The following is a 27,757-nucleotide window of genomic DNA, read 5'->3' as shown; positions in this document are numbered from 1 at the left end:
CTGAGGGGCAAGAAGAGATAAGAAAGCCTTCCTCAGCAATCAATGCAAAGAAATAGAGGAAAACAACAGAATGGGAAAGACTAGAGATCTCTTTAAGAAAATTAGAGATTCCAAGGGAACATTTCATGCAAAGAAATTTCTGTCCTCGATAAAGGACAGAAATGGTATGGACCTAACAGAAGCAGAAGATATTAAGAAGAGGTGACAAGAATACACAGAAGAACTGTACAAAAAAGATCTTCATGACCCAGATAGTCATGATGGTGTGATCACTCACCTAGAGCCAGACATCCTGGAATGTAAAGTGAAGTGGGCCTTAGAAAGCATCACTACGAACAAAGCTAGTGGAGGTGATGGAATTCCAGTGGAGCTATTTCAAATCCTAAAAGATGATGCTGTGAAAGTGCTGCACTCAGTATGGCAGCAAATTTGGAAAACTCAGCAGTGGCCACAGGACTGGAAAAGGTCAGTTTTCATTCCAATCCCAAAGAAAGGCAAAGCCAAAGAATGCTCAAACTACTGCACAATTGCACTCATCTCACACGCTAGTAAAGTAATGCTCAAAATTCTCCAAGCCAGGCTTCAGCCATACATGAACCATGAACTTCCAGATGTTCAAGGTGGTTTTAGAAAAGGCAGAGGAACCAGAGATCAAATTGCCAATATCCGCTGGATCATGGGAAAAGCAAGAGAGTTCCAGAAAAACATCTCTTTCTCCTTTATTGACTATGCCAAAGCCTTTGACTGTGTGGATCACAATAAACTGTGGAAAACTCTGAAAGAAATGGGACTACCAGACCACCTGACCTGCCTCTTGAGAAACCTGTATGCAGGTTGGAACAACAGACTGTTTCCAAACTGGAAAAGGAGTACGTCAAGGCTGTATATTGTCACCTGCTTATTTAACTTATATGCAGAGTACATCATGAGAAACGCTGGGCTGGAAGAAGCACAAGCTGGAATCAAGATTGCCGGGAGAAATATCAATAACTTCAGATATGCAGATGACACCACCCTTATGGCAGAAAGTGAAGAGGAACTAAAAAGCCTCTTGATGAAAGTGAAAGAGGAGAGTGAAAAAGTTGGATTAAAGTTCAACATTCAGAAAACGAAGATCATGGCACCTGGTCCCATCACTTCATGGGAAATAGATGGGGAAACAGTGGAAACAGTGTCAGACTTTATTTTTTTGGGCTCCAAAATCACTGCAGATGGTGACTGTAGCCATAAAATTAAAAGACGCTTACTCCTTGGAAGGAAAGTCATGACCAACCTAGACAGCATATTGCAAAGCAGAGACATTACTTTGTCAACAAAGGTCTGTCCAGTCAAGGCTATGGTTTTTCCAGTGATCATGTATGGATGCGAGAGTTGGACTGTGAAGAAGGCTGAGCACCAAAGAATTGATGCTTTTGAACTGTGGTGTTGGAGAAGACTCTTGAGAGTCCCTTGGACTGCAAGGAGATCCAACCAGTCCATTCTGAAGGAGATCAGCCCTGGGATTTCTTTGGAAGGAATGATGCTAAAGCTGAAACTCCAATACTTTGGCCACCTCATGGGAAGAGTTGACTCACTGGAAAAGACTCTGATGCTGGGAGGGATTGGGGGCAGAAGGAGAAGGGGACGACAGAGGATGAGATGGCTGGATGGCATCACGGACTCGATGGACATGGGTCTGAGTGAACTCTGGGAGTTGGTGATGGGCAGGGAGGCCTGGCTTGCTGCAATTCATGGGGTCGCAAAGAGTTGGACACGACTGAGCGACTGAACTGAACTGAACGGGGGTGGGGGCTCAGGATGGTCACTGTGTGTTCCTGAGGAAGTGGAGTGTCTCTCTGGCACAAGGGGGAAGATTTATACTATTGAGCAGGCCCATTTTAGTTCAGTCTGACCCAGACCAGTGGAGGGGAAGCAACAAGCACTCTTATCAGCATCCAGCCTTTTGGAGGGAGGTGCGTCAGGGTGGGCACTTGTCCTCTGAAAGTCCTTCAAAAGGTTTTGAAAACCTCTAAACATACTTAGGATTTGCCACCATTATTATCATTTGCTGTCTGGCTTCTGATTATTAATTCCTTTGTAGACTGTCGTAGGAATCTGGCCCAGGGGCAGGCCTGGCGTGGTACTGGGATGGGGGAATAAGGTCAGTAATGCGCGAATTCTGTATCACTGGTGCGGAGGAGGGCGCTAGGTGGGGCCCACCTCCTTCGGTGCGGCTGGCGTCGCCACTTTAAGGCAGTGGCGGCGCGAGCAGGTCTATGGTAATGAGGCGCCGCCGCCGCCGCGGCCGCTCTGCAGAGCTCGCCCGCCCGCCAGGGAAGCGAGGGAGCGTGGGGCTGGGCTCGGGGCCGCGGCGATAGCAGCAGCGGCGGCGGGGACGCGGGGCACGAGCGGCCGGCGGGGGGCCGTCGGAGGCTCCCGGGGCCGGGCCGGGGTCCGGGTGCTCAGCTCCGGGAGAGCAGGTGGGCTATCCCGCGGGGGCGAGGGGCACTCAGAGGATCTCGGAGCGGCAGGGCCAAGGGCGCGCGGGCCCCGCGGGCGCCGCGGGCGCAGGTGGCGAGAGCCGGGTGTGCTAGTGGAAGCGCGGCGCCAGCCCGTGGTGGTCTGGGTGACCCGGCGTGGGCCCGACTTAGGGATCGGTGGGAGCCGGGGCGCGTGGGAGCGAGCAGCGCCGGGCTCCGGTGAGGCATCAAGGAGCAGGCCCCGCGGGGCGCAAAAGTAGCCCCCGGGGACTGGTGCCCCAGCCCGGGCATGAGGCGCGGCGGGGTCCGCAAGAGCGGGAGGAGGAGCCGCGGCCGCCGTTGACCCGGCCGGCCGGGAAGGGGGCGAGATGCGGAGCCCGGCGGCCCGTGCCCCACTTCCAACACCGCTGCCGCCGCTGCTGCTGCTGCTGCTGCTGCCGCCACTACTGGGAGATCAAGTGGGGCCCTGTCGCTCCCTGGGGCCCGGCGGACGCGGCTCCTCGGGGGCCTGCTCTCCCGTGGGCTGGCTCTGTCCAGCTTCATCCTCGAACCTCTGGCTCTACACCAGCCGCTGCAGGGATGCGGGGACGGAACTGACTGGCCACCTGGTGCCTCACCATGATGGTCTGAGGGTCTGGTGTCCAGAATCCGGGGCCCACATCCCCCTGCCACCAGCGCCGGAAGGCTGCCCCTGGAGCTGTCGTCTTCTGGGCATAGGAGGCCACCTTTCCCCGCAGGGCAAGCTCACCCTGCCCCATGAGCACCTGTGCTTAAAAGCCCCACGGCTGAGATGCCAGTCCTGTAAGCTGGTGCAGACCCCAGGTTTCAGGGCAGGGGACAGCTTAGCAGAAGAGTCCATGGGTGGACGTCGGAAGAGGAACGTGAATACCGCCCCCCAGTTTCAGCCCCCCAGCTACCAGGCCACAGTGCCCGAGAACCAGCCAGCAGGTACTCCTGTGGCATCTCTGCGGGCCATCGACCCAGATGAGGGCGAGGCAGGTCGACTGGAGTACACTATGGATGCCCTCTTCGATAGCCGCTCCAACCACTTCTTCTCTCTGGATCCGATCACTGGTGCAGTCACCACAGCTGAGGAGCTGGATCGTGAGACCAAGAGCACGCACGTCTTCAGGGTCACGGCGCAGGACCACGGCATGCCCCGACGCAGTGCCCTGGCCACGCTCACCATCTTGGTGACTGACACCAATGATCACGACCCTGTGTTTGAGCAGCAGGAGTACAAGGAGAGCCTCAGGGAAAACCTGGAAGTCGGCTATGAGGTGCTTACCGTCAGAGCCACAGATGGTGACGCCCCTCCCAATGCCAATATTCTATACCGCCTGCTGGAAGGGTCTGGGGGCAGCCCCTCTGAAGTCTTTGAGATTGACCCTCGCTCTGGTGTCATCCGAACCCGAGGCCCCGTGGATCGGGAAGAGGTGGAATCCTACCAGTTGACGGTGGAAGCGAGTGACCAGGGTCGGGACCCCGGTCCACGGACTGCCACAGCTGCCATTTTCCTGTCGGTGGAGGATGATAATGACAATGCCCCCCAGTTTAGTGAGAAGCGCTACGTGGTCCAGGTGCGGGAGGATGTGGCCCCAGGAGCCCCGGTCCTCCGGGTCACAGCCTCAGATAGAGACAAGGGCAGCAATGCTCTGGTGCACTACAGCATCATGAGTGGCAACGCTCGGGGACAGTTTTACTTAGATGCCCAGACTGGGGCTCTGGACGTGGTGAGCCCTCTTGACTATGAGACGACCAAGGAATACACCCTACGGGTTCGGGCACAGGACGGTGGCCGGCCCCCTCTCTCCAACGTCTCCGGCTTGGTGACAGTGCAGGTCTTGGATATCAATGACAATGCTCCCATCTTCGTCAGCACCCCCTTCCAGGCTACTGTTCTGGAGAGTGTCCCCTTAGGCTACCTGGTCCTCCATGTCCAGGCCATTGATGCTGATGCGGGTGACAATGCCCGCCTAGAATACCGCCTTGCAGGCGTTGGACACGACTTTCCCTTCACCATCAACAATGGCACAGGCTGGATCTCTGTGGCAGCTGAGCTGGACCGGGAAGAGGTTGATTTCTACAGCTTTGGAGTAGAAGCCCGCGACCATGGCACCCCAGCGCTCACTGCCTCGGCCAGTGTCAGCGTGACCATCCTGGATGTCAATGACAACAACCCAACCTTCACCCAACCCGAGTACACGGTGCGGCTCAACGAGGATGCAGCTGTGGGCACCAGCGTGGTGACGGTGTCGGCCGTGGACCGAGATGCCCACAGTGTCATCACCTACCAGATCACCAGTGGCAATACCCGAAACCGCTTCTCCATCACCAGCCAGAGCGGTGGGGGGCTGGTGTCCCTCGCCCTGCCATTGGACTACAAACTTGAGCGGCAGTATGTGCTGGCTGTTACTGCCTCCGATGGCACGAGGCAGGACACAGCACAAGTTGTCGTGAACGTCACTGATGCCAATACCCACCGCCCTGTCTTTCAGAGCTCCCACTACACGGTGAATATTAATGAGGACCGGCCAGCAGGCACCACAGTGGTGCTCATCAGTGCCACAGATGAGGACACGGGTGAGAATGCCCGCATCACCTACTTTATGGAGGACAGCATCCCCCAGTTCCGCATCGATGCAGACACAGGGGCCGTCACCACCCAGGCTGAGCTGGACTATGAGGACCAGGTGTCCTACACCCTGGCCATCACTGCCCGGGACAATGGCATTCCCCAGAAGTCCGACACCACCTACCTGGAGATCCTGGTGAATGATGTGAATGACAACGCCCCTCAGTTTCTGCGGGACTCCTACCAGGGCAGTGTCTACGAGGACGTGCCCCCCTTCACCAGCGTTCTGCAGATCTCAGCCACTGATCGTGACTCTGGCCTTAACGGCAGGGTCTTCTACACCTTCCAAGGGGGCGATGATGGAGACGGGGACTTTATCGTAGAGTCCACATCAGGCATTGTGCGAACACTGCGGAGGCTGGATCGTGAGAATGTGGCCCAGTACGTCTTGCGGGCATACGCAGTGGACAAGGGCATGCCTCCAGCCCGCACACCCATGGACGTGACAGTCACAGTGTTGGATGTAAATGATAACCCACCTGTTTTTGAGCAGGATGAGTTTGATGTGTTTGTGGAAGAGAACAGTCCCATTGGGCTGGCGGTGGCCCGGGTCACAGCCACTGACCCTGATGAAGGCACCAATGCTCAGATCATGTACCAGATCGTGGAGGGCAACATCCCTGAGGTCTTCCAACTGGACATCTTCTCCGGAGAGTTGACTGCTCTGGTGGACTTGGATTATGAGGACCGGCCTGAATATGTCCTGGTCATCCAGGCCACATCAGCTCCGCTGGTGAGCCGAGCTACAGTGCACGTCCGCCTGCTTGACCGCAACGACAACCCACCAGTGCTGGGCAACTTCGAGATCCTTTTCAACAACTATGTCACCAACCGATCAAGCAGCTTCCCAGGGGGTGCCATTGGCCGGGTGCCTGCCCACGACCCTGACATCTCAGACAGCCTGACTTACAGCTTCGAGCGGGGGAATGAACTCAGCCTGGTCCTCCTCAACGCGTCCACGGGCGAGCTGAAGCTGAGTCGGGCACTGGACAACAACCGACCTCTGGAGGCTGTCATGAGCGTGCTGGTGTCGGGTAAGGAAGGGCCCAGGCAACACTGGGATGGAGTTGGCCCTTGGGGGAGGGCCTGGGCGGCCTTCTGAGGACGAACTGCTGACCCATCTCTCTACCTGGGACTGGCCTAGCGTTTGAGGGGTGCAAAGCAGCTGGGGACAGAGCCCGAGGAATCCTGCCAGCTGTGTGGGCCCTGCCTGCCACCCCAGGCTGGGCCGGGCTGCTTCAGTCAGCTGCCCTCTGCTTACCAGCCTGTGACGTGGTGGGGAAATGTCGTGAGGCTGTCTTCTCTGTGGCTGCTGAGAATTGTGGAAAAAGGCTCTGGGGTCTAAGAGAGCTGGGGCGGGATGGAGGGGACTGTGGCCCAGAGCAGCGAGCCACCCCTTCACACCCGCCAGCCGCCCGCCCGCCGGCACGTCCCTGTGATCTCACACAGCCTCGGACAGAGCTGAGGCTGTCGGGGCACAGAGTTGCCCCCACGGGGTCAGGACCCTGCGGTTGGGCCCCTTCTGGCTCCCAGCTGAGCCACAGACCGGCTGAGGGGGACTTTGTCTAGGACATTCTTTTCCCTCCAGGCAGAAAGAGCCTGGCCTGGCTTCCCCGTTCAGAGCTCCCACAGGAAGTGAGGCCGGAGCTCATTGTCTCTGTCCAAACAGACCCCACTGTCAGAGGTGGTGGTTCAGGGTCCGGCTTGGGGGAGGGGCCGCAGTGGAGCCGGGGGCAGGCCATGGCACTCCTGGGCCCCCTGCCTCCCCGCGGCTGTTCTTAGATGCCAGGCCTTGCCACGGCCCGTGAGAGCCTGGGCTCAGGGGATGGGCTGTGGGGACCATGATGAGCCAGGGCGCTAGTGGCCTCTGAGGGCAGAGCCCCCAGATCCAGTGGCAAGAGAACAGAATCCTGGGGCGTGGGAGCCTGGCCGGGACCCAGGCCGGGCATTCCAGCTGCTTGGCCAAGCGCTCAGCCTGCAGACTCCCGGACAGAAGGGCTGGGGGAGGAGAGTCGGGGGATTGGGGGGAGGGTGGGCAGCATTCTGTCTCTTCTGTCGGGAGCAGGGAGTGGACAACAGCGGCAGCAAGGAGCTGAGCCCCTTCCCTGAGCCTGGGAACAGCTGCGACCCTTGTGAGCACTAACTGTTAGCTGGGGATGGGTGGGTCAGGGCACCCTCACTTAGACACATCAGAGAGGGGAGAAAGAGCTGCCTGGCGAGCCTCACTTCCACCCCAAGGAGTCCGGGGCAGGAGAGGAGTGAGACCTGCAAGACACAGAGCGTGGCTTCAGCCCCCTCCTCATTCATAGTCCTTTGGGGACAGACAACCCCCCTCCCCAATCCTCAGGTGGCCATTGGAGCCAGGGCACGTGAGCTTTTAGAGGTCATGGACAGGCTCCGTGCCTCTGGAAGCTTCAGTTCCTCTCTAGGGGGAGGTGGTGGGGGCTGGAGCTCTGCTATCTCGTGTCCTTCTCTGTGCTGGGAAGCAGTGGGGAGGGCCGGAGGGGAAGGGCCTCTCCCTCCTGCCTCCCCCAGTCCACCCTAGGTGACCGAGGGATATGGGCAGAGGAGGCCCCACCCAGCCTTCACGCTCCTACCTATGCAGAGCCCCAGACTTCGGCTCCCCTAGAATAGATGGGGAGGCCTCGGCTGGCCCTCCAGCCCAGCCCCACCCTTTCCCCTCGGCCCTGACCCTTGGAGGCAGTCACCACGGCAACCCCAAAGTCCTGGGCAGCTGGGGCGAGGGGGATCAGCTCCTGCTGCCCTTTGTTTCCCTCTCTTGCTCTTTGTCTCTTCTTTCTTTCCCGCGTCTGCCCTTGGGGCCCTTTCTGCACTGTCTCCTCTGTGGTCCTCTCCCCATCTCCTGTGTGACTCTCCTCCTTCCCCACTTTCTCCACTGCTGGCTCTTTTCCTGGGCCTTTGTCTTCCCCTGTTTGGTCTCTGTGTTTTTGCCTCTCCGATTTCCCCCTCTCTTGTTCCCTGGGACTTCAGCTGCCTTAGCATGGGCCGGGTGGCTCTCCTGAGGCCCAAATTCTCCTAACTCTGCCTCTTCCGAACTCTGCTTGGACACACAGGAGTGCCCGTTCATGGCCCACAGCTCCCACTAGCGCATCTGCCAGGGGAAGGGAGGCTTGGCATCTAATTCTGCCCCAGTCTGGGACTTGGCACTTTTCTAGGTGTGGCAGGCGAGGTTCTTGTCACAGAGGGTGTTTCCTGGGGTCAGGGCCCATCCCCACCCTCTTCTGCCCAGGAGGATGGCTCAGGCTATGCACCCCCCACCCCGGTTCCCACTGTTGCCTTTGCACCTGAAGGGTGACCCAGGTCAAGGCAGGAGAAAGGAACAAAGAGGAAGGAGAGAGCGGTCCATTGACTGCTGGGATGGGGACAATAGCAGAAGGGGCAGGTGGCCACAGATGGTGGGCCAGATGGGAAGCAGCAGACACACTGGGTGAGGGGTGCAGGCGGGGCCTGGGCCGGCAGGGGGGCAACACAGGGAGGGGTGCGCGTTCCCAGGGCTGACGGTGGAGAGGTTTCTCTTGCCTGCCCTGCCCCTCCCTGGTCAGTTAGGAGGACTCTGTGGACTCTGGGCTCCTTCCTGCCCAGAGGGACTCTCACACCAAGGAATCACTGGGCACCAGGTACACAAGGGCCCTGGGCTGGCTCCAGAACTAAGTGCAGGGGGCTCTGAAAGAGGCTCTGAAAGTAGAGCCTGAGGTCATAAATCTGGGCAGGCTCCCTGGAAAAGGTGAGTTTAGGGCGGGCTAGGAAACTAGGAGGAGTGTGGGCTGGTGGGTGGATAGTCCAGGTAGGAAGGAACAGCTTGTTCAGCAGCAGTCAAGAAAACGAGGAGCAGAGGTGAGTGATGACAACAGGCTTGCTGGTGAGAGCAGGCGGGCCTCACATTCTCAAGCAGTGCGGCTGGAGGGCAGGTGGGCAGGGGGCTGAGGACACGGCTCAGATGTATGTCTGGCTTCAGCCTTCCTAGCTGCTGGCGCAGTCAGCCACCTCAGGGTTATGATATAGAAGCAGAGAATCTATTCCCAGATCCCTTTCCTACACCCAGGAGTGTGTGCGTGCGTGCTTAGTTGCTAATCATGTCCAAATCTTTTCGACACTGTGGACTGTAGACTGCCAGGCTCATCTGTCCATGGGATTCTCCAGGCAAGAATCCTGGAGTGGGTTCACATGCTCTTCTCCAGAGGATCTTCCCAACCCAGGGATCAAACCCTCATTTTGTGCATTACAGGTGGATTCTTCACCAACTGAGCCACCGTGGAAGCCCTCTCCTACCTCTGTCCCACCCGAGAAACACTAACTCCTGCCTCATTCCTGCTAGGATGTCCTTTTAAATAACTACTTGGGCCTCCCTGCTGTGTTTTAAAGACCATTTCTTCATTATGGAGATCAAATAGATTCTCATGACCATCTGACTGAACACTTACTATGCGTAGAACATTGTAGTAAATTATAAGAATATCGCTTATAGCCCAACCAAGCCGTCCCCCTCACCGCTTGGCCTCCAGCTTTCACTGTGAGCTGGATACAATCCATTGCCATGTGTTTGTGCATTCAGGTGTGCCCGGTATTTCTGGGCTTAGTGTGTGTGGGTGGGGTGAGACACCAGAGTGTTAGTACTTAGCTGTTTATAAGTGAGTGTGTGGCCCGGAGGGTGTGGCACTGGATTTAATGCCATGAGCCAAGTGGGTGATGAGTAGCTGGAGGTCTAGGCCGGAAGGAGACGTCAGCTCAGTGGGGCTCTGTCTGGGGCTCAGGGTGGAGAGCTACCCAGGCCTTTCTATCTCTGGCCCCCAGAACCCCACAACATCAGGGCAGTGGGTGGTGCTGCCACTGGTAAGGTGGCTCAGCTAGATTTCCTGGGGTAGGGCCCCCCAGGCTACCCTCAGCAACTCAGAGAGTTGGGCGGGAAGAATGCTTTGTGTGGGGCGTTGCCATGGGGATAGCGGGCCTGCGCCCAAGCAGCCACAGGGCTCAGTGGGAGGGGGACTGGGTGGCCCACTGACCCAGTTCATCCTCCATTCTCTACTGCAATGGGGGAGGGGGAACAGAGCCAGGGTCAGGTTTGTAGAGGTGTTGAGATATAGAGGCTGAGGGGGCAGGAGGATTATATCTGTGGGTCTCTCATGGTGCTCTGGGCCCTCTAGGGAGGTAAGAAAAAGGCAAAGTAAGATTCTCGTGCAGGGAAGCACCTGGTCTGGTATTGATATAAGGGAGCAGACCCGTCGTGGCTTGGGGCAGTGAAAGATGCACAAACATTAAAAGATGTGTCCATGCTTTCCAACGGGCTTCCCTGGTGGCTCAGACCACCAAGAATCCACCTGCAATGCAGTAGTCCTGGGTTCGATCCCTGGGTGGGGAAGATCCTCTGGAGAAGAGAAGGGCAACCCACTCCAGTATTCTTGCCTAGGAAATCCCACGGACAGGGGAGCCTGGTGGGCTACAGTCTATGGAGTTGCAAAGAGTTGACAGGACCCACATGCTTTGCAGCAGAGGGTTTCTGGAAAGTATGCAAACAGAACTTCTGGAAATCAATCCCCCTGAGTGCTGCTGGGGGCTGAGCCCTCCTGGAGTGACTCTCTCTCAGGTGAGGCACACATTGTCCTAAGGGCTCCTTTATGCCAGTTAGAAAAGAGCCTTTCTTGGCAACTGGGCAGTGCAGGAGTGTGCGAGCAGGGTTCCAGCCCACACTCATGCCGTCCTCTGGGTGCTCGTACCCGGAGCCAGGTTTATGGCTTGGGACCCCTGCCTTCCTGGGTGCTGACCATCTGGCCTCCCCACAGATGGCGTGCACAGCGTGACCGCTCAGTGCTCCCTGCGCGTCACCATCATCACCGACGAGATGCTCACTCACAGCATCACGCTGCGACTGGAAGACATGTCGCCCGAGCGCTTCCTGTCGCCCCTACTGGGTCTTTTCATCCAGGCTGTGGCCGCCACGCTGGCCACACCCCCAGACCACGTGGTGATCTTCAACGTGCAGCGGGACACCGATGCCCCCGGCAGCCACATCCTCAACGTGAGCCTGTCGGTGGGCCAGCCGCCGGGGCCCGGGGGCGGGCCACCCTTCCTGCCCTCCGAGGATCTGCAGGAACGCCTGTATCTCAACCGCAGCCTGCTCACGGCCATCTCGGCACAGCGCGTGCTGCCCTTCGACGACAATATCTGCCTGCGTGAGCCCTGCGAGAACTACATGCGCTGCGTGTCTGTGCTCCGCTTTGACTCCTCCGCGCCCTTCATCGCCTCCTCCTCCGTGCTCTTCCGGCCCATCCACCCGGTGGGGGGACTGCGCTGCCGCTGCCCGCCTGGCTTCACCGGCGACTACTGCGAGACCGAGGTGGACCTCTGCTACTCACGGCCCTGCGGCCCCCACGGACGCTGCCGCAGCCGCGAGGGCGGCTACACCTGCCTCTGCCGCGACGGCTACACCGGTGAGCCCTCGCGGAGGGAGAAGGCTTGAGGGCGGTCCTGGGGGTGGTGAAGCCTGCGGCGCCAGCACAGTCAAGGGAAGAACCGGGTAACCTCTTTCTCCTGAGGGAATGTACAGGGTGCAGTGGCCATTCACAAGTGCCACTTGCTCTTTCACAATCACCTGTTGAGGAAGGAAGAGGGGACCCTTGTTTCTCTGTCCCCAGCCCGCCCCCACCCCCAGATGGTGTAACTGAGGTCAGGGCTGGCACTGGGGCCAGTCGGCTTGCATTTGTATCCCAGCTTTGACAAGAACGACTGGGTGACCTTGGGCAAGTTACTTAACCGCTCTGTGGGGTAGAATTTTTAAATGGGTGATGAATCTACTCCCATGACAAGGTGGTTGTGAGGATTAATTAAATTTAATACGGGTAAGAGAGCTGGCCTGTGGGAAGTGCTGGCTGTGATTTAGGGAAATACTGAGTGAGATCAGGTGCCTTGCCCCAGGTCTCACCTGGATTAGAGGTGAGGCTGGGCCTAGTACATGCACTCTCCGAACTGATGAGTGAGTTGCCTTTCAGAGACGCAGCGGGTGCTTTTCTCCCCAGGTGTTGAGGGGAGGCACAGAAGAGCTGGGGAGACTGGTGGGGTTCAGGTGTGGGGATGGGGACTTTCAGATCATCTGCGTGACCTGGAGTTCACCCTTGCTCAGGTGTGTAAAGCAGGGCCTGACCAAGAGGCCTCTTGGCCTTACCTCCAGGGGTCTTTACACATCCTGTCCCCAGACTCTCCCTGGGATCTCGCTGCCTCTGCTTCATGCTCCGGATCCCTCCCTGCAGCCTCCTGCTTTCCCTCAGGAGATCCCCTGCTCTCCATGCCTTTCCTTCCCAGGGGCCGTAGGCCTTGCTCCCTCTCCCCCAGAGCCATGCCCATGCGCTTCGCCAGCCGTGGTAGGCCAGCCTTGCTGCCTCCCCTGCTGCATCTTCCTGCCCAGAACTTGCCAGACTTGACTCCTCTCAGCTGCTGCTGTGGGTAGGGGGGAGCAGAGGGGTGGGCTTGGGGGAGGGGAGGGAAGTCTTTGTCCAAGAGGATGGGGTAGGGGGGTGCTTAGAGTAGGCGAACAACAGTTTCCATGGAAACTAGAGCCAGTCACTAGGCACTGGAGCTGAGAACCTATCTCTAGAATCTGGGAATGGGGAGGGAGAGAAAAGGGTGGATTTTGCCATCTGATGTTGGAATTTTCAGCTCCTCCGTTTCAGCTCCCAGGGCTCAGTTCCCTACTGTCTCAGCATCTCTCAAGTGCACAGAGGTCCTCAGTGTGAACACGAGGGCTCGGGGTGGGAGTCCCTTGGCTCGTTTCTGGAGAGTCCTCAGCTTCCCACCCACACCATCCCATAACTCCGACAAATCCAAGTGAAAGCCTGGTCTCATCCCCAGGGAGGGAAGCTGATCTTGGTGCCTGTGAGGGACAAAAGTGCCAGTGTGGGGTGGGGGTTGGCACTACCCCTTGTGCTGTCCTGCAGGCCCTCTCCTCCACAGGCATGCCCCTTGATGGGGCCAGAACACCCCCATACTTGCTGGGTAACCCTCACACCAAAGGCCACTAGGACTCAGACCTTGTGATCAGGGACCTCACAGGCCTGTGCTCTTAAGGCCCCAAACAGTGGCATGGAAGGGACTGGGAGCCTCTGGGAACTTGCAGGACAGTGATATATGGGACTGTGGTGAGGATGCCCAGTGCGCCAAGCAGGGCATCAGAGGAGCCAGGGTTTCACAGAGCTCAGAGGGATGAGCACGTGAGAGGAGGTGGGGATGCCGGAGGGATTCGGAGTGTCAGAGGAGTCACGGGAGACCACAGAGGGATCACTGGGCGCGAAGGAGTCCCAGTTTCCCAGGCACCTGGTGCTCACCTGCCTGACTGCTTGTCTAGGTGAGCACTGCGAAGTGAGTGCCCGCTCGGGCCGCTGCACCCCAGGCGTCTGCAAGAACGGGGGCACCTGTGTCAACCTGCTGGTGGGCGGCTTCAAGTGCGACTGCCCATCCGGAGACTTCGAGAAGCCCTTCTGCCAGGTGACCACGCGCAGCTTCCCTGCCCGCTCCTTCATCACCTTCCGGGGCCTGCGCCAGCGCTTCCACTTCACCCTGGCCCTCTCGTGAGTGCCTGGGCACTTGGAATAGGGGCCAGAGACAGCCTGGGGGGCCTCCTATTCTGTGGACGAGGTGGGAAGTCAGGCGGTGATGCTATGTGGCGGGGCGGAGGAGGGGGAGGGAGTTGTTGGCAGAGCCAAGCCTGTACTTTGAGTTGCCCTGTACCCTTGGCTGGCAGGCCCCTCACCCACCAGGGCCACCTACACTCCTCCCAACCCACTCTCAAGGGTGGGAGCCAGGATGCCAGGGTCGTGCCTCCAGTCCTGGTTTGTGCTCATCTTCCACGCTCTAGCCATGTGGCCCACAGCCTCCGCCCAGGAGTCAGCCCTCAGGAGATTTCTGAGTAGGACCAGGGTTGGTTAGGTGGCTGGGGTGCTGGCATCCAGGTGGGTGCCCCATTCCCTGCCCCCTCCCCTACTCCCACTCAGGTTTGCCACCAAGGAGCGTGACGGGCTGCTGCTGTACAACGGGCGCTTCAATGAGAAGCATGACTTCGTGGCCCTCGAGGTGATCCAGGAGCAGGTCCAGCTCACCTTCTCTGCAGGTGATCCCCTGGCCCCGCGGCCTCGCCCATCTTCCGGAGTCCCTGTGCCTCTCTGCCCTTGACCCCGAGTCGCACACTCTCCCAGCCAAACCTGGGCGCAGCCCAACCACGAGTGCCCTGTCCCCATTCCCAGCCCGCAGCTGGTGTCTCAGCTCACCTGGGTCCTTTCCTCAGGGGAGTCGACCACCACCGTGTCCCCCTTTGTGCCCGGAGGAGTCAGCGACGGCCAATGGCACACGGTGCAGCTGAAGTACTACAATAAGGTGGGTGTGGGAGGGGTCATGGGGGGGGGAAGGCCCTGTCCTGGGCTCAGACGCTCTCCCAGACCTGGGTGGCACTGCCTTGCTGGGGGCTGGTCGTGGTATGTCTGGCTGAACGGGGAGGAAGGGAGGGGTGGAACTTACTGCCTCGCTGGGCATTCCCATCCTGCTAGGAGGTACAGACACTTCCTATTCCGCTAGGTACAAACACAAGTGGACACTGAGGAAGGTAAATGGTCATGTGAGCACACATCTGGGTGCATGTGTACATGTGTATACCACACGTGTATGCGTGTGCAGCAGTACACAAAGGGAGTGTGTATGTGCTGGGGTTTTCCTGCCTGCTGGGCCATGAGTGGCCCTGGCCCACTCTTCTCCCTCTCTGCCCTTCCCTGTCCACAGCCACTCTTGGGTCAGACGGGGCTCCCGCAGGGCCCATCCGAGCAGAAGGTGGCTGTGGTGACCGTGGATGGCTGTGACACAGGGGTAGCCCTGCGCTTTGGAGCTCTGCTGGGCAACTACTCCTGCGCTGCCCAGGGCACTCAGGGTGGCAGCAAGAAGTAAGGAGGGGAGAGGGCTGGGGGTGCAGCGAGGTGTGGGGCCACACAGGGAGGGAGGGTTGTGAGGGGGGACTTTGGGGGCCCTGAAATGGGAACCAATTCCTTTCCCTCATCTGGCTTCCCTTTGCCCCTGCTCAGCCTTCTGCAGGGGGGCTGGGTGGGGGCAGAGCCGGCAAGTCTGGGGGATTCTAGCTAGCCTCGGGCAGCAGCCTGATAGAGCAGCTCCAGGGTGGGGCTCCCCTTCCCCTGGCTGCTCAGCAGGGCCCCTAGGAGAAGGAAGGGCTGGGAGCACCCCACTCCCGCTCACGTCTTGGCCGTTTCCCCGCCCCCTGCCCCCACCTGCCAGGTCTCTGGACCTGACTGGGCCCCTGCTGCTGGGCGGGGTGCCTGACCTGCCCGAGAGCTTCCCCGTCCGCACCCGGCAGTTCGTGGGCTGCATGAGGGACCTGCAGGTGGACAGCCGCCACGTCGACATGGCCGACTTCATTGCGAACAACGGCACCGTGCCTGGTACGGGAGGCGGGGCAGGCTGAATGCAGAGAGGTGGGATGGGCCTGGTGTGGGGGCCCCTGGGGGTGGGGGGGTGCTCAGAGGCCCCTCTAGCCACTGCCACAGGTCTTCTGTCGGGAGCCTCTGCCTGAGCACCCTTCTCTCCACTCTAGGGTGCCCCGCCAAGAAGAACGTGTGTGACAGCAACACTTGCCACAACGGGGGCACCTGTGTGAACCAGTGGGACGCGTTCAGCTGCGAGTGCCCTCTGGGCTTCGGGGGCAAGAGCTGTGCCCAGGGTAGCTATGGGGGCAGCTGTCAGAGGTTGGGGCCTGGGAGCTGTCAGCAGTGCTCGGAACCCCAGCAGGGTTGGGCCAGGCCCTGGGCAGGGCCCAGCTGAGCTTGGCTGTGGGTGGAAAAGCGTGTCTGGGCAGCGCCCTGAGAGGGTTAGCACCGGAGACAAAGGGCCCAGTCAGAGGCAGGCCTGGGCACAGAGTGGGGTGGACCCAGAGCAGGTAGATGCTCTGGAGGGCGGGGCAGCTGGGGAGCCTGGGCACTAGGAGGGGCAGTACCCTGCCTCCCACGGTGCTACCCCCGCTGAACATCATACCCCCTGGGGTACTCGGCCACTCCGCCCCTCAGAGTCTGCCTCTATCTGCCTGCCCAGAGATGGCCAACCCGCAGCGCTTCCTGGGCAGCAGCCTGCTGGCCTGGCATGGCCTCTCACTGCCCATCTCTCAGCCCTGGCACCTCAGCCTCATGTTCCGCACACGCCAGGCCGACGGCGTCCTGCTCCAGGCTGTCACCAGGGGGCGCAGCACCATCACTCTGCAGGTGATGCAGGGAAGGGTGGGGCCGGCGGGCCCTGGCACGGGTTATTGGTCAGATCTGGCTGGGCGAGGTCTTTCCCAGGCGAGAAAAGGCAGCTGGGTTCCTTTGGTGGATCACTGCTGCCATCTCTTGGGCCCACAGAAAATAATGCCTTTTCCTCCCTGGCCTCAGCTGGGCAGCAGGATGGGTTTGGTGGTCCAGGAAGGACAGTGGGCTGGAAGATGAGCTGATCAAGGCAGTCTGCTGACCCTCTTTTCTTCTGGTGCCAGCTTCGGGAGGGCCGCGTGGTGCTGAGCGTGGAGGGCACGGGGCTCCAGGCCTCGTCTCTCCAGCTGGAGCCAGGCCGGGCCAATGATGGTGACTGGCACCATGCACAGCTGGCGTTGGGAGCCAGTGGAGGCCCTGGCCACGCCATCCTGTCCTTCGACTATGGGCAGCAGCTGGCAGAGGGCAACCTGGGCCCCCGGCTGCACGGGCTACACCTGAGCAACATTACCGTCGGGGGTGTTCCAGGGCCGGCCAGTGGTGTGGCCCGAGGCTTCCGGGGCTGTTTGCAGGTAAGCCTCCTGCTCTGCTTTCTCACCACCAATACTGAGAAGCCCATTCCACAAAGGGCCAACACCACTATCCTCTCCCTCCCAGGGCGTTCGGGTCAGTGAGACGCCTGAGGGCGTCAGCAGTCTGGATCCCAGCCGTGGGGAGAGCATCAACGTGGAGCCAGGCTGCAGCCTGCCAGACCCCTGTGACTCGAACCCATGTCCTGCCAACAGCTACTGCAGTGACGACTGGGACAGCTATTCCTGCAGCTGTGATCCAGGTAGGCCAGGGGTCCAGGGAAATGGGACAGGTCAGCAGGTGTGGAGCGGGGGCGGGGCTCATTCTGGCTTTGCCATGTGACCTTGGGCTAGTCACCTCACCCCTCTGAGCCTCTCATCCTGCACTGCAGAGCCACAGCCAACTGGTATAGCTGCTCAGAATAGGAGGTGAATGAAGGCAGGTTGGAAGAAAATGCCAGGGGAAGGTGGGGACTGAGCCTCTCTTGTCCTTCTGGTTGGTCCCAGGTTACTATGGTGACAACTGCACTAATGTGTGTGACCTGAACCCATGCGAGCATCAGTCCATGTGTACCCGAAAGCCCAGTGCTCCCCATGGCTATACCTGCGAGTGTCCCCCCAGTTACCTTGGGCCATACTGTGAGACCAGGTAATGTGGATCCGTGCAGGCAGCTGGGGCCACTGCCGATGTCCACTGTGTCCCTCAGAGCCCTGGGCGCCTGGCTGGGCCACGGCTGGGGTAGGAAGGGCCACACATGGCTACAGGGTGGCTGAAGGAGCTCATTCCTCCCTGGTCCCTTCTCTGCAGGATTGACCAACCTTGTCCCCGAGGCTGGTGGGGACACCCCACATGCGGCCCGTGCAACTGCGATGTCAGCAAAGGCTTCGATCCAGACTGCAACAAGACGAGTGGCGAGTGCCACTGCAAGGTGACTGCCCTGACCCCAGCCTGCACGGCGACTGCCTCGGCTGCTGTTCTGCACTTCCTGGGCCCTTGTGGGGGTGGGCGGTGGAAGAAGCCTCCCCACAGAGTGCTGAGGGCTACGTGCCTTTGATCCACTGGGGCAGGCCAGTGGTTATTTGTCCTTGTGTGTCTTGGGGTGTGGAGGGGACCAGGACTTAATCAGTGAGCTTCGGGCCAGCTGTACTGGTTGTTTGCACCCCATTCTAATTGATTGGTATCTCACTGGTGGGTTAAACTCCAAATCATGACCAGTTAATAAATACTTTGAATGTACCATTCTTGGGGGTCAGGGAACCTCTCTCCAGAGGGGCCAAAGTGAGAGGATCCGTGAGCACCCAGGGAAGAGAGCTTGAGCCAGCAACCCTGTGTCCCTTCTCCCTCTCAGGAGAACCACTACCGGCCCCCTGGCAGCCCCACCTGCCTCCTGTGTGACTGCTACCCCACGGGCTCTCTGTCCCGAGTCTGTGACCCTGAGGAGGGCCAGTGTCCATGCAAGCCAGGCGTCATTGGGCGCCAGTGTGATCGCTGTGACAACCCTTTTGCTGAGGTTACCACCAACGGCTGTGAAGGTAGGGCTCTCGAGATGGGTGGGTGGCCCTCCCCGCTGTGTGCCAGGCCCCAGTGTCCCAGGGAGGCCAGGACCCGGGACGGCTTGCAGACCTGAGGCTGCCTTGGGAGGGCTGGGGAGCCTGGCCATCACTGTAGGGGGACAACTGCTCCTGAGTAATGGTGCACTTCCTTGCAGTGAATTACGACAGCTGCCCGAGGGCCATCGAGGCTGGGATCTGGTGGCCCCGTACCCGCTTTGGGCTGCCTGCCGCTGCCCCCTGTCCCAAAGGCTCCTTCGGTAGGTGCTGGAGGCCCGGAACATGAAACAGAGAACTTGGCCTTTATCAGTAGGGTAGGGTGGGGAGCCCCTGGCTGCAGGTCCTGCGACCCCCAACTTCTGGCCTCCAGGTCTGGGGGATTCCATGTCCCATGCTTCTTGGCTCAATGCTCCCCTGCTTCCATGTTTGCCTAGATGAAAGGTGTCTACATTTTGGACTCGTAACAAAAGTGCTGAAAACCTGCAGCATGCCTGGCACAGGACTGGGTACTAGAGGTTCAGAGATGAGTCACACAGGTTGCTATCCTCAACTCACCACCTCGTACTGGAGTTATGCCACTAGAGAGACGGCCTGGGGAGCAGGGCACATGGGGTGCTGTCCCAGGGGAGCTGCAGGATGCAGGCTGGCTCTGGCCCTTGGATTGACCATGAGCAGAGATCAGAAACAGAGTGTGTGGCAGAAAGTTCAAGGTGGTGGCTGGAGTAGGGCAGCCGAGTCCGGGGGCTCAGGGAGGCCACATGCCCCGCACTCCTGTAGCACTTCTGTGGGTTGATCTCGCGGAGGTTTTGGCTCTGGTGTTCCACACACACTGAGGTACCGGACAGCAGGGCCCTTGTCTGCTGGTCTCCTGTCTCTGGTCCACGGGGGCTGGCCCCTGGCAGAACTCAGCGAGGTCTCTCCCTGAGGCCTGCCCTCCTGGCTGCCTTCCCCCAGGGACTGCTGTGCGCCACTGTGACGAGCACAGAGGGTGGCTTCCCCCAAACCTCTTCAACTGCACATCGGTCACCTTCTCAGAGCTGAAGGGATTTGTAAGTGAACCGTCTCCTCTCCATCTCCTTGCCCCTCACCCTGTCTTCACCCAGGATGACTGGCCCGCCTCCCCAATTTTGAGAAAGGGGACTCTGACAACTTCAGCTCCTGCCTCCGGGGGCCCCTGCCCAGAGGCTGCCTCTCCCCTTCCTTCTCTGGAGTTCCAGTTCTGCCCTCTGGGAACATTGCTGTCCCCTTCCTGTGCTGACCCCCCTGCCTGTCTTGGTCCCAGGCTGAGCGGCTGCAGAGAAATGAGTCAGGCTTGGACTCTGGGCGCTCCCAGCGGCTGGCCCTGCTCCTGCGCAATGCTACCCAACACACGGCTGGCTACTTTGGCAGTGATGTCAAGGTGGCCTACCAGCTGGCCACGCGGCTGCTGGCCCACGAGAGTGCCCAGCGAGGCTTTGGGCTGTCCGCCACACAGGACGTGCACTTCACCGAGGTGGGGCTCAGAGTGGGCAGGGAAGGTGGGGTGGGAGGAGGTCATGGTGAGTGAGCTGGCTCCTGGTGACCTTGAGGCAGAGTCGGGGGCACTCCTCTCTCTGCTTTTAGGGAGCTCCCAGCCGGCATGAGGCCTCCATGAGACCCCCTGAGGCATGGCCCAGCCCATGGGTCATTTAGAGCACCTCTTCCCGACCCTTCTCAAAGCAGGGTACCCACAGAGAATAATGTTAGTACGAGGACCCAGTCTGACCAGGCTCGCCAGAGGAGGGCCCCTCCCCACTGGCCCAGGACAGGGAGGAACCCGCATCAAATAATCTGTGTGGGCATAGGCACAGGCCCTGGGAAGCTGTTAGAGACAGAGGAGGAAGGATTAGTGGGCAGGGCATGGTTGCGGGGGCAGGGCTGGTCTAGGATGGGCTGGTGGGGATGAGGAGTGAGGCTGTGAACGTGCCCACCCTAGAATTTGCTGCGCGTGGGCAGCGCCCTCCTGGATGCGGCCAACAAGCGGCACTGGGAGCTGATCCAGCAGACGGAGGGCGGCACCGCCTGGCTGCTGCAGCACTATGAGGCCTATGCCAGCGCTCTGGCCCAGAACATGCGGCACACCTACCTGAGCCCCTTCACCATCGTCACGCCCAACATTGGTGAGGCTGCCGGCAGGCCCGAGAGGGTGTGTGCAGGGCCGTGCCAGGGGCCTGCCCTCCTCACCTAGGGTCTGACCTGTGCCCTCTCCCTAGTCATCTCTGTCGTTCGCTTGGACAAGGGGAACTTCGCTGGGGCCAAGCTGCCCCGCTATGAGGCACTGCGGGGGGAGCGGCCCCCAGACCTGGAGACAACGGTCATCCTGCCTGAGTCTGTCTTCAGAGGTCAGTGGGGGCCGAGGGGTGGGTCAGGGGGCCAGGCTGGGGTGTCTGTGAAGGACCCAGCTGAGTAGACAATGTCCCGATCCCAGAAACACCCACTGTGGTCAGACCCGCGGGCCCCGGAGAGCCCCAGGAGCCAGAGGAGCTGGCTCGGCGGCAGCGGCGGCACCCGGAGCTGAGCCAGGGTGAGGCGGTGGCCAGCGTCATCATCTACCGCACCCTGGCCGGGCTGCTGCCCCATAACTACGACCCAGACAAGCGCAGCCTGAGGTGAGCGGCCAGGGAGACAAGTGGGTGGGGGTGCCAGTCAGTGGGTGAGCCACAGAGAGGGACCAGGGGTGGCAGCATCTCAGAGTGATAAGAAGGGTCCTCCAGTCACGCAGGGCTTCCCAGGTGGCGCTAGTGGTAAAGAACCCACCTGCTGATGCAGGAGACATAAGAGATGTGGGTTCCATCCCTGGGTTGAGAAGGTCCCCTGGAGGAGGGCATGGCAACCCACTCCGGTAGTCTTGCCTGGAGAATCCCATGGACAGAGGAGCCTGGCGGGCTACAGTCCATAGCGTTGTACAGAGTCGGGCATGACTAAAGCGACTTAGTATGTGTGCATGCCGCTCACGCGAATACTGTGGTGACTGTGTGCCTGCCTGGCCAGAGTTCCCAAACGCCCCATCATCAACACGCCCGTGGTGAGCATCAGTGTCCATGACGACGAGGAGCTCCTGCCCCGTGCTTTGGACAAGCCCGTCACGGTGCAGTTCCGGCTGCTGGAGACTGAGGAGCGCACCAAACCCATCTGTGTCTTCTGGAACCACTCGATCCTGTGAGCCTGCACTGCCCTGTGCCCCAGGCCCCATTGCACCCCACCCTCCTGTCTCCTGACCCTGCCTCCCTCACACAGGGTCAGTGGCACTGGTGGCTGGTCAGCCCGAGGCTGTGAAGTCGTCTTCCGCAACGAGAGCCACGTCAGCTGCCAGTGCAACCACATGACGAGCTTCGCCGTGCTCATGGACGTGTCTCGGCGCGAGGTTGGGCCCGCAGGGCTGGGGGTGGGCAGCCGCAGGGCTCGGGGTGGGAGCCCAGGGCTCTGGACTGGGTGCTTAGACCCTGCCCTTCCTAATCTCCCTGTTTCTCTGCCACTCACCCCCCTGCAGAATGGGGAGATCCTGCCACTGAAGACGCTGACATATGTGGCCCTCGGGGTCACCCTGGCCGCCCTCCTGCTCACTTTCCTCTTCCTTGCTGCCCTGCGTGCCCTGCGCTCCAACCAGCACGGCATCCGGCGGAACCTGACAGCCGCCTTGGGCCTGGCTCAGCTGGTCTTCCTCCTGGGAATCAACCAGGCTGACCTCCCTGTAAGATGTTCCTCCTCACCAGAAACCCCCAATGTCCCCCGCTCTCATGGTCCCATGTCAGTCCTCCCCAGCGTTCCCCTCAATCCCTGCTTCTGCAGCCATGAGGGGTAAAGAGCTAGCCTGGGGCCCGGCGCATGGCTTCTGCCGCTCCAGCTCCCCCTGGTTCCCCAGCGCACCCTAGAGGTACCTTCCTGTGGCCCAGACTCCCCCCTGGAGCAGCGTCCAGCACCCAGGCCCTCCTCTCCAGTCTGGTGAGAGCAGAGCCCACAACCTGGGTGTGGCCTGGGCACTGACCGGGCGCGGCCTGGGCCCTCAGTTTGCCTGCACAGTCATTGCCATCCTGCTGCACTTCCTGTACCTCTGCGCCTTCTCCTGGGCTCTGCTGGAGGCCTTGCACCTGTACCGCGCACTCACCGAGGTGCGCGATGTCAACGCCGGCCCCATGCGATTCTACTACATGCTGGGCTGGGGCGTGCCCGCCTTCATCACAGGTACCCCCCGCCCCCAGCCCGGGTCTTGAGGTCTACATCCCTAGGGTCTCAGTGTACCTTTATGCCACCTTCTCCCACGTACATCCCAGGCCCGGAGGCCCAACATCCCTATGCCCCGGGCCAAGTTCTCCACAAGCGTCCCTCTCATTTAACTTGGTCCCTGGGAGCCCCACCCAGGGAGAGGGTCCTCTAGGCTGGAGAGGATGGCATGGACAGAGGGTGGACAGAACCCTTCCTCCCCTGCACCTGGCCTTTGGAGACCGCTTGACTGATTCCCAAGTCCCTTGACCACCCCTCCCCGCCGCTGTCACTGCCCTCCCAGGTCTAGCTGTGGGCCTGGACCCGGAGGGCTATGGGAACCCCGACTTCTGCTGGCTCTCCATCTACGACACACTCATATGGAGTTTCACCGGCCCCGTGGCCTTTGCGGTCTCGGTAAGTGCTAGAGAGTGCCTGGGGGTGGGGCAGAGCAGGCTAAGCATGACCTCATGCTCCCCTTGAGGAATGGTGGAGGTGTCCCTGGGGGTGGGACGGAAGCCGTCTGTGTCCTGACGATCCCCCCTCACACCCACTTCTCCGCTGCCAGATGAGTGTCTTCCTGTACATCCTGGCAGCCCGGGCTTCCTGTGCTGCCCAGCGGCAGGGCTTTGAGAAGAAAGGCCCTGTGTGAGTATGGGCTGGGGGTGCCTGGGTAGTGGGCGGGCACCAGCGTGGGAGGCCTTGCAGCCAGACTCACAGCGCCCCCGTCCCCAGCTCGGGGCTGCGGCCCTCCTTCGCCGTCCTGCTGCTGCTGAGCGCCACATGGCTGCTGGCACTGCTGTCTGTCAACAGCGACACCCTCCTCTTCCACTACCTCTTCGCTGCTTCCAATTGTGTCCAGGTACCGGCCCAGCCCCTGCCCCATGGGAGGCCGCTGGAGTTCTGTGTGGCGGGGAGTGTGACTAGGAGGTACGTTAATCAGCACTTACAGCTGCTGCTTCCTGCTGTCAGGGACCCTTCATCTTCCTCTCCTACGTGGTGCTTAGCAAGGAGGTCCGGAAAGCACTCAAGTTTGCCTGCAGCCGCAAGCCCAGCCCTGACCCTGCTCTGACCACCAAGTCCACCCTGACCTCGGTGAGGGAGCCAGGGGTCCAGCAGGGGGAGGGGTCATGGGGAGTATGAGACAGGGGAGAGGCAGGAGGCCCAAGGAGACCATTCTCTGTGCTTTTTGTCCCACTTTTTCTCCATCCTTACATCCTTTCCTGAAAGGAAGAAGGGGTGGTGAGATGGTATGTGTGGCCTGGGAAGAAGGGGCATGGTTGGGGGTGGGGGAGGGAGATGCTGAGTTGAGAGAGATGGGAGTGGAGCATGGGAGAATGTGGCCAAGACAGGTTATCAGTCATAAACGCCCCACACCTGAGAGTCCCTTGTGTGTCTTGGTAAATCTCTGTCTCCCAGGATGCTGTCAGGAGAGCCATCTTTTGCTAACAACCCCTATTAGACAGCCAAGTCCAGGGTATTTGGGATACATAGAACTAGCACAGCTACAGCAGAGCTATAACTGCTACCAGGCCCTGAAATGGGGGGCAGCAGGGATGTAGTGCCTCTCTCTCCAGTCCTTGGTACATGGTGGGGAGAATTTAGGGCAAGCTCCCTTAGCCCTTCCACTTCCCAGCCTGGGGCCACCCTGTCCCACTCAACGTACTGACCTGTTTCCCACTTAGTCCTACAACTGCCCCAGCCCCTACGGGGATGGAAGGCTGTACCAGCCCTATGGAGACTCAGCCGGCTCCCTGCACAGTGCCAGCCGCTCGGGCAAGAGTCAGCCCAGCTACATCCCCTTCTTGCTGAGGTGAGGCCTGGCGAGGTGGGGTGGGGGGTGGCGGGCTGGGGAGCGAGGAAGGGCACCAGGCCTGCTAGACCCAGGCCAGGTGGCTAGGAGTTGGGTAGCACACACCGTGGCTGACACGGTGGCAGCTTGAACCTAGAAGTGGTGAGGGACATGGGACAGGAACGGGAAAACCCAGGACAGACAAGAGAATGAGACACTGGTGAGGAGCCAGGCAGATGCCACCAGTGTGTCTTGTCTTCTTAGGGAGGAGTCCACGCTGAACCCTGGCCAAGGGCCCCCTGGCCTGGGGGACCCTGGTGGCCTGTTCCTGGAAGGTCAAAACCAGCAGCATGGTGAGGACGGAATCTCCTGATGGCCAGTGGCGGGTGGAGACCCAGCCACCCAGCTTTTACTGAGGGTGGGTGGTGGCGGATGGGCTGTCTGTGATCTCTCCCCCACTTGCTAGATCCAGACACAGACTCCGACAGTGACCTGTCCCTGGAGGATGACCAGAGCGGCTCCTATGCATCTACCCACTCATCAGACAGCGAGGAGGAGGAAGAGGAAGAGGAGAGGGAGGCAGCCTTCCCTGGAGAACCGGGCTGGGACAGCCTGCTGGGGCCTGGGGCCGAGAGACTGCCCCTGCACAGTACCCCTAAGGGTGGGCCAGTGCAGGGCTGTGGCCTCTGGGGGCAGTGGGAGGGCAGAGGGGCTGGGATTTCTGGGAGGTGAGACTAGGGTGGTGATTCTCCTGACTGCCTTCTCTGGGCCTTATCTACTTCCTCTGTCCACCAGATGGGGGCCTAGGGCCCGGGAAGGTCCCCTGGCCAGGAGACTTTGGGACCACAGCAAAGGAAGGCTGTGGCAACGGGGCCTCTGAGGAGCGGCCACGAGAGAATGGAGATGCCCTGACTTGGGAGAGCTCCCTGGGCCCCCTTCCAGGCCCTTCTGCCCAGCCTCACAAAGGTGGGTGGGGTATGCGCAGCTGCATGCTCCCCATCAGCAGCCCCCCACCTCACACCAGCCTGTGGCCAGCGGGCATGCTCCTTCCACCTGCCCTTCATGGACCCCACCCTCTGGCCCACAGGTATCCTCAAGAAGAAGTGTCTGCCCACCATCAGTGAGAAGAGCAGTCTCCTCCGGCTACCCCCCGAGCAAGGCACCATGTCTTCCCGGGGCTCCTCAGCCAGTGAGGGCAGCCGGGGTGGGCCCCCTCCCCGCCCTCCCCCCCGGCAGAGCCTCCAGGAGCAGCTGAATGGGGTCATGCCCATTGCCATGAGCATCAAGGCGGGCACAGTGGATGAGGACTCGTCAGGCTCCGAGTGAGTGTGGCTGGGTGGGCGGATCAGGGTGCAGCCCGCCGAGGCCCTGCCTGCAGACCTCCCCCAGGCCACCCTGGTTGGCAGCAGACTGTGGTCCGGGGCCCTCCAGGCCACATGCCCGCAGACATGGTGCCCCACAGGGTCGGCCCAGCCCGGCATCGGGTATAGTGGGGGAGGGCAGGGAGCTGGGGTTGCTTTTCTGCTTCCTTCTTTGGGGAAAGCTTCTCCCTGTCTCCTCTGCTCTGACTAACCCTCTGTCTGCCTTGTCTGTCACTTTGCTTTCCTGCCTCTCCAGATTTCTCTTCTTTAACTTCCTGCATTAACCCTGGGCCGTGGTTCCTACACCCTGAGGCTCCCTTACCTTCCCCAGCTGCACTCATGCCCCCACTCCTGTCTTGTGCTTTATCCTGCCCCTGCTCCCCCGCCTGCCTGCCTGCAGCAGCGACGAAACGTCCATCTGAGGAGCCTGGGCCTTGCCGGGAGGGGCACCCACCCCACCCCAGGCCATCTAGTGCCAACTCCCTTCCCCATCATCCCCCTCACTGCACTTTGGACCCCTGGGGCCAACATCTCCAAGACAAAGTTTTTCAGAAAAGAGGAAAAAAAAGATTTAAAAAAGGATCTCCACTCTTCATGACTTCAGGGATTAATTTTTTTTATACGCTGGAAACTGACTCCCCTCTCCCTCCCCTAAGAGGCTAGGACCCCCCAGGATGCTCTCCCAGCCTCTCCTCAGTTTCCCATCTGCCGTGCCTCTGGGAGGAGAGGGACTCTGGGGGGCCTGCCCCTCGTCTGCCGTCACCAAAAGGAAAGGACGAAGCCACATGCACCCAGGGTGTCGTGCCCCGTGGGCTGCACCGGGTGGGCCTCAGCGCGGCAAGGGCGGCAGGACGGAGGGCGCTCCTCACCCTGCCTGTGCTGCCACCTCCAGGAGCTGCAGAAAGCCCTGTCCGGAGAGGGGGCAGAAGGACTCGGAGCCCCCGGACCCCCAAATGCTGCATGAACACATTCTGAGGGGAACCCGCGCCCCTGGGCGGCGGCCGGGCCACCCCTGCCCCTCTCCTTTTCCTGGACTCTGGCCGCGTGCTGCAGCCCGGGTGTTTGCTCAGTTCGCTGACCCAAAAGTGCTTCATTTCCCTGCCTGCCCCGTGCTGGGGAAGGCCAGTCACGTGTTAAGTTGCGCTTCTTTGCTATTGTGTGGGTGGGACAGGGAGGAGGAAGACTGACGGGAGTTGGGTCGCCCCTGTCCACTCTCCCTCCTCCGGGACCAGACAAATCCCACTGACCTGCTGTGGCCTCTGAGACATGTTCTATTTTTATCTCCTTCTTAGAATTGGCTCTCTTCTTCAAAAGACCAAGTCCTGTTCCTTTTTCTCCCCCTCACCACCCAGCTCCCTGTGAAGAGAGAGTTAATATATATTTTTAATTTATTTGCTTGTTTTGTTGGGATGGGTCCAGTCCCAGGGGGTCTGACATGGCCATCACAGGTTGGGTGTGTACCCAGCAGTCCTGGCAAGGGGCCCTAAGGCCCTCGCCCTTGCTCCAGGCTGTCATCTCCCCACCTCTCCTCTTCCTCCTTGGTTTTGCCAGCTGCTATTCATTGGAGTCACCATTTACACTAAACATGCATTCCAGACTTGTCACCAACTTTCCTCTGGAGCAGGTGGCTAGAAAAAGAGGCTCTGAATAGAGGAAATATTTCTATTTCTCATTTGTAAGGCTGGTCTCTGGTTTTTCTGCCATGGATTCTACCCCTGGCCTCTCCCCTCGGCAATTCCTGCAAAAGGTTAAAAACTTAACTGGTTTTTACTACTGATGACTTGACTTAAAAAAATACAAAGATGCTGGATGCTAACTTGATACTAACCATCTGATTGTACAGTTTGATTGTTACTGTAAATATGGTAGCATTTTGTGTTTTGTTTTTTCATTTCGCCATACTACTGAATAAACTAGTTCCGTGCGGGCTGA

The 27,757-nt window shown here is 59.9% G+C and overlaps 1 protein-coding gene across 1 annotated transcript; it reads left to right on the top strand.

Annotated features, from left to right (window-relative positions):
- The first annotated feature begins 2,827 nt into the window (after positions 1-2,827).
- On the top strand, positions 2,828-27,757 carry CELSR2 (cadherin EGF LAG seven-pass G-type receptor 2). Its single transcript, XM_040232150.1, has 34 exons — positions 2,828-6,128; positions 10,893-11,540; positions 13,448-13,670; positions 14,094-14,209; positions 14,384-14,472; positions 14,872-15,029; positions 15,376-15,539; positions 15,692-15,817; positions 16,186-16,352; positions 16,619-16,906; positions 16,992-17,166; positions 17,411-17,552; positions 17,712-17,832; positions 18,253-18,436; positions 18,613-18,714; positions 19,409-19,503; positions 19,737-19,946; positions 20,409-20,592; positions 20,686-20,814; positions 20,901-21,081; positions 21,464-21,631; positions 21,710-21,836; positions 21,963-22,163; positions 22,480-22,654; positions 22,977-23,089; positions 23,241-23,320; positions 23,408-23,534; positions 23,645-23,767; positions 24,358-24,485; positions 24,729-24,817; positions 24,931-25,125; positions 25,260-25,430; positions 25,552-25,786; positions 26,082-27,757. Exons 1-34 carry the CDS (start codon positions 2,828-2,830, stop codon positions 26,107-26,109), a joined length of 8,763 nt encoding a protein of 2,920 aa, XP_040088084.1. The 3' UTR covers positions 26,110-27,757.

Source organism: Oryx dammah, unplaced genomic scaffold (genome assembly GCF_014754425.2).
Source record: "Oryx dammah isolate SB20612 unplaced genomic scaffold, SCBI_Odam_1.1 HiC_scaffold_28, whole genome shotgun sequence".
Taxonomy (NCBI): Eukaryota; Metazoa; Chordata; class Mammalia; order Artiodactyla; family Bovidae; genus Oryx; species Oryx dammah.
The sequence above is the reverse complement of the archived record's forward strand: the minus strand, read 5'-3'. Positions and strand labels throughout refer to the sequence as shown.